Source organism: Oryctolagus cuniculus, chromosome 5, assembly GCF_051225735.1.
Source record: "Oryctolagus cuniculus isolate XC-2025 breed Fujian yellow rabbit chromosome 5, ASM5122573v1, whole genome shotgun sequence".
NCBI lineage: Eukaryota > Metazoa > Chordata > Mammalia > Lagomorpha > Leporidae > Oryctolagus > Oryctolagus cuniculus.
In genome coordinates, this window is record NC_142871.1 from 72,293,771 (window position 1) to 72,300,182 (window position 6,412).

The window sequence follows — 6,412 nt, forward strand, 5'->3', positions numbered from 1 at the left end:
TTGGGGAGTGAGCTTGTGGATGGAAGACCTCTCTCTCTCCTTGTCTCAACCCTTTCTTTCAAATAAATTGTTTTAAAAGGGGGGTACCAAGGTGAGAGTAAAAGTCTTTATCTTGTTTGTCAAGTTGAAGGCTTCCCTATTGGTGAATGCTGTGTCATTATTTCCGTGTTCCCACCATGTGAAGTATACATGATCTAAGCTCAATTGTGAGATTAGTTCTTGTCACCCAGCCTTTGATTACCTTTTCTGGATTCCCTTTTTTCTCTCGGGGAGAATCCCTCTAGAGTCTCCAGATGCAAATTAAATATTAAGTACCCCCGACCCCCATGGAAAGCCACTGGGTAGATGCCAAAGGGGCCATAAAATGACTCTAACAATAGCTTGTGTATAAATGTGTATGTTCGGCTCATTTGATATTTCATTAATATCCAAAACAATCTCTTGAGGTAGGTATTAATAGGCAGATGAAGAACTGTGAGAATTTAAGTGATTTGCCACTTAGCTAGTCAAGGGGAACAACAGGGATTTAAGCCCAGGTCTGGCTGACTCTAGGGCCCTAGCCATACTGATGTGTGATACTGGTTTTCTTTCTAGAATGGCATTTAGTCTCAAAGACCTTAAAATTAAAAGCAGTGGAATTCCAACACCATGGTCTTATCTTAGGCCATATAAATGAGAAAGAGGGGAGAGAGGGAAGGAGAGAGAGAGAGAGAAGGAGAGAGAATGAATAGAAATATGAATATGGGTGGGTTTAGGTGAGGAGGAAGCAAGTGGCATCCCAGATTGTGGCATTTTAAGTCTCCAGGTGATTCTTTGGTGCAGCCAGAAGAATTCCTCTGTGGATAGTAAGGTATGAATGATGTGAAGTCCAGGCACCACAATAAGGAGAGGAGAACATATACCTTTTTGATTGGTTTTGCCTCTCAGTGTTGATCAGTTCTCTTCAGAAGACAGTTGACCGTTCCTATGCAAATGGGCACCTATTTTTAAAAGAGGGGTGTATATTTTATTTACATTGTTATTGAGATTGGAGGGGGAAAGAGAAAAGAGATAAAGGTTTCCTATATGTTGGTTCACTCCTTTTAAAGCCTGTGGTAACTGTGACTGGGCTAGATTAAAACCAGGGGCCAGGAACCCAATCCAAATTTCCGGCAAGGGTGGTAGCAACCTGACTACTTCAACTATTACCTTCTACTTCCCAGGGTGTATATTAGCAGGAAGCTGGTATCAGGAGCAGAATCAAGATTTGAACCCCAGTACTCTAATAGGGATGTGTGCATCTTAAGACCAGTTGCCCACCCAGGAGCTCTTATTTGATAATAGTTCTAGTAGCTTTTTTTGCTTTTGGAATGATTGCTCTGTCTGGCACAGTTCTAAATTTGTTCACCTGTATCAACTCTTACTCTTCACGATTGCCTTTTCATCAAGTCTTAAGATTCCATCAGTTCTAAGATGCTTCATCATTTTATGTACACTAAGGAAAAATCACTTCCAACAAATTATGTCACCAAAAATTGTGATTCACTTTTTTTCCAGAGATGTTAAAATGTGATAAAATAATCATCTTAAAATTAAAGAAATGTGTGTTTATTACTTTTGATGGGTGGGAAAATAGAGGCACAGAAAACTTAAGTCTTGTGTCCAAGATCACTCATCTAGGAATCATTATATTATCAGCATTACCATCATATCATCAGTGTTCTTCCTAAGCCTAATTTTTAGTGGCAACATTAAGTTTTATTTAAATATATTCTAATTGCTTTAATTACTCCCTCAATTTTAGTTGATTATATCTTGATGTAAGTTTTTATATGTGCTTTTTCCTAGGGCATTGCCAGCCATGGATTAGGCTATTTTGCTGGTAAGTCACCCCCACTGATTCACTGTGTGCTGTATTGTGAGAAAGATCCTGAGACATCATGGGGCTCTTGAAGACCTTTCTCTATGCATGGCTTTCTGTTGAACTCTGTGGATGGTAGGATGCTGACTGGCTGCAAATTGCTGGTGTCATCATCCAGCATCTGTAGTCTATCAGCCCTAAGTAGGTTGCCCATTGCACTCACTCAACTGCTCATTGAGACCTAGTGACAATTGCCTGTATTGTTAAACAGTTCCTGGGTGTATTGCTTTCCATACAGCATTTGCAAGTGGGTGGAGGAGTATGAGCTGAAGTGAACACATTTGCTGATCAGCAAAACTGTGCTTGGGCTTTTGTTTCTGGGAGATACGACTATAGGTACTCCTACGTGTGATTTACTCATGAAATATTGGCAATTTCTTATAGAGCATTTTCCTCTCTTCAGCAGAGCAACACAGTTGGAGTTCAACACTGATGAAAGGGACACAGGTGGTGGATTGTCTCTGCTGACGAAGTTTGGCTGGTCACACCTGAAAGCAGTCAGGGAACTGGACCTTGACAAATCTATCCTTTATTAATCATCCTCTTCTAACTGAATATTAGTGTTTCTCCCACATGCACTGGGGCTGTAGCTGATATGTCAATTGACTGCAGGCTGTTTATCTAGAAGTACTAGTTATTTTCTGTCACATAAGGTAGATTTCTGATAGGTAGGATTACCTTGAGATGCCAAGACCATATCTGATCTACTAGAAGACATTGTTTTAATTACTTTTTGCTATGCAATGAACTTTCACAAAGCTTAGGAGATTTAAACAAGAGTCACTAAAAAAAATCTCTCCTTTGCTTCTATAGGGTGACTAGGCTCAGTTAGGCAGCTCTGCTTGTGTTGCCTGCAGTGCCTCTTGCAACTGTAGCCAGATGGTAAATGGAACTGGAGTCATTTGAAGGCTAACCCAGAATGCTAGGAGGGCTGAGTTTCCACCTCTTTGTGGAGTCACAGCTTCTCCTGTCCCTGAGGTACCTCCACCTGTGTGGATGGATTACCTACATGGTAGCTCCAGGGCTCCTGAGGGAACTAAGGTGAAAACTTCCAAGCCTCCTTAAGATTTAGGCTTTGAGGAAGCCCAGTGTCAATTTTATTTGATAGGAATCACAGAACCTGAAGGGAAGGGTTAATGAACTTCCCCTTTGTCGGGGGAGGGACAAAGAACTTTTCAGCCATCTTTAGTCTATGGCATAATAGATTCAGATTTTGGGTGGTCATATTGGAGAAAGGCCAGAGATAAGTTGGATCCCAAGGATTTTAGGGTGCTCAGGAGCTTTCCTACTGCTGCTTTGATAAAGATGCAAAATGGGTCTTGTATGCATGGGTAAAAGTTTTATCAGGGGGAACCCAGAAAGCATAAAGAACAGAAGAGGGTTCTTGGTGGTCTTTCTACTTTGAGTACTGACTAGTCCAAGTACAGAAAGGAGAGTTATATATTTTTTTCTTAACTAAAAAGGAATGGAGAGGGTAGATATTTGACATAGTGATTGAGGTACCAAAGGAGACACCCACATCCCACATCAAAGTGTTTAGGTTCAGAGTCTGGCTCTGACTTCTTTATTTTTTTATCTTTTTTTTTAAAATTTTTTGACAGACAGAGTGGACAGTGAGAGAGAGACAGAGAGAAAGGTCTTCCTTTGCTGTTGGTTCACTTTCCAATGGCCGCTGCGGCCAGCGCGCTGTGGCCTGCGCACCGTGCTGATCCGATGGCAGGAGCCAGGTACTTCTCCTGGTCTCCCATGGGGTGCAGGGCCCAAGGACTTGGGCCATCCTCCACTGCACTCCCTGGCCACAGCAGAGAGCTGGCCTGGAAGAGGGGCAACCGGGACAGAATCCGGCGCCCTGACCAGCACTAGAACCCGGTGTGCCGGCGCCACAAGGCAGAGGAGTAGCCTAGTGAGCCGTGGCGCCAGCCTAGGCTCTGGCTTCTGATTCCACCTGTTTGCTGATGTGCACCCTGAGAGGCAACAGGTAATGGTTCAAGTCAGTGGGACCCTGCCCCCCAGTGGAAGACCTGGCTCTTGTGGGCATTTGAGGAGTGGATTAGAGGAGGATGGGAGCTCTTATCTCTCTACCAATCTCTCTTTCTCTGTCCTTCCCTCTCATCTTTCTGCCTCCAGAAAGAATAATTTTTTTTTTTTTTACCAACAATAGCTATAATTTGTTTATTATTAGGTCTTCCTCCGTTTTGACTGGTGAAGCTCTTCTCTCATTTGTTGGTGCCCTTGCAGAGTTCCCAGCAGAGCCTGCCGTGGAGATGAATGGGAAGAGTCCAGCTCTTGCCTTCTAGATTACATCTTGGGAGGACAGGTCCTGTGTCTTAGCTACCTTTGTAAGCACAGTGCCGGGTGCAGAGTAGACAAGCAATTAATGTGTTTTGAACTGAACTACAGGTGTAATGAAGGAGAGGAGGACGCAGGTAGATCTAGATAAGTACAGGTAATGGAAAGCACAAGAGAAAATAAAGGTAATATCTTCCTGCACACAACTTCATATACTGTGGGAGATGTGGCAGCATAGCGATACAGAAAAGGCTTGTGACTGAAATCATGACAAGCTCACTAAGGAAAACTTGAGGGATGTTAAAAGGAAGGGGAGGGCTCAGGGGAACAGGTGGAATGGGGCTTGGAAACAGAGAGGGCATAATGTGATATCAGCTTGCCAAACTCTTATGTCTAAAGAAATCACATGGGGATCTTGATAAAATGCAGATTCTCATTTACTAGTTGGGGTGGCGTCTGGGAGTCTGCATTTCTAACAAGCTCTCGAGCACAGCAGATGCTTTCTGTCTGAGAAGGATCTAGCAGAAAATAGAAAAATGAGACACATTTTTAGGGCCAAGAAAAGTATATGAAATTAGTGGGGTCACTTTCCTCTGGATAGCTCTTACCTTAGGACTACAAAAGATTCTGAGACAATGCCCCTCCTGGAAGAAGATGTGTGAAAGTTAAGTGGGAGAAAACTCTTAGATTCCTGTCTATTTTGTAGAATTTCAGCAAGATGAATTCAGATGTTTTCGTAATATTCTCCACTCAACACTCTCCTCCTACAGCATTGGGATCACTTTTTCTCTGGCCCTCTCCCCATTAAAATGGTCTCAGATATTTATGCATTTATTTTTTAGTATGTTTTTGTTTAGAATTTTTTTTATTTGAGGGAAAGGGATATCTCCCATCCTCTGCTTTACTCTCCAAATGCCTGCAACAGCTGGTTCTGGGCAGGCCAAAGCCAGCAACTAGGAATGCAATCTGGGCTTCCCAAGTGGGTGACAAGGACCCAAGCACTTGAAGCCTCCCAGGTTGTGCATTAACAGGAAGTTTGAGTGCAGAATGGAGCCTAACTGCTGAGTCAAACGTCTGCCTACTCAGAGATTCATTTCTGAGGGAACTAGGAAACCAGCTAATTTTTAAAGCAACTTTGAAATTATGAGCAGATGTCAAAATAGTCCAAAATTAACTTAAAATCAAAATGGTGTTTGTAGACCCCAAATGATCAACAGAGATGAGAAATACTTGAAAAAAATCTACAAAAGACTAATTCTCATTTAAGACTGTTTTCTATCCTCATTTCTCTTACATGATAAGACTTTCATTTTCCTAGTTCAATATAGCAACCTTTCTAAGTAGTGTGGGGGTGATTTCCACTTCCAAGAATATGCTTCCTAGGGGAAACGGCGCAGGGTTTGAAACATGGCGGACGACGTGGACCAGCAACAAACTACCAACACTGTAGAGGAGCCGCTGGATCTCATCAGGCTCAGCCTGGATGAACGAATTTACGTGAAAATGAGAAACGACCGAGAGCTTCGCGGCAGATTGCACGCTTACGATCAGCATTTAAATATGATACTGGGAGATGTGGAAGAGACGGTGACTACCATAGAAATCGATGAAGAAACGTACGAAGAGATCTATAAATCAACCAAACGTAACATCCCGATGCTCTTTGTCCGGGGAGACGGTGTCGTCCTGGTCGCCCCTCCGCTGAGAGTCGGCTGAAACAGAATTGACCCCAGGTAGCAATAGGAGACTTTGTACAACTGCCTCGTTAAAGGGACAGGACATTCACGGATAAATTAGCATACAGTTTGATACGAGAAGTGCCCCCGTGGATTCTTCCACTCCTGAAATGAGTTCATTTGCAAGTAACTTAGAACTGCTTAAGCTGAGTGGTGGTTTCATTTCTCCCCAGCCCTGCCCAGCAGTGTGGCCACCGAGACATAGAACTCTTTCTCGGGTTGGTTTGCTCCATTGTATTCATGTAGACAGTGACTGGGTCTGTTTTTTGTTTTATTTTGTTTTCCTTTAAATTAAATTGGATATTTGCTTTTTGACTTAAAAAAAAAAAAAAAAAAAAGAATATGCTTCCTAAGTTCTCTGTAAAGCCTTGTTTATCCTAGAGGCCCATGATGCTGTCTCAGTGAAGGAGAGGTTGCACTCAAGGAACCACTGGCCTTGCCGGTAACTTCATAGAGTTCTGTGTTACTATCCCAACCTAAGATGGAT

At 42.7% G+C, this 6,412-nt stretch overlaps 1 protein-coding gene across 1 annotated transcript; it reads left to right on the forward strand.

The window, feature by feature from the left end:
* The first annotated feature begins 5,545 nt into the window (after window positions 1-5,545).
* LOC100345430 (U6 snRNA-associated Sm-like protein LSm3) lies at window positions 5,546-6,070 on the forward strand. Its single transcript, XM_002714827.6, has one exon. The coding sequence runs from the start codon at window positions 5,597-5,599 to the stop codon at window positions 5,903-5,905; it is 309 nt and encodes a 102-aa protein (XP_002714873.1). The 5' UTR covers window positions 5,546-5,596; the 3' UTR covers window positions 5,906-6,070.
* The last annotated feature ends 342 nt before the right edge of the window (window positions 6,071-6,412 follow it).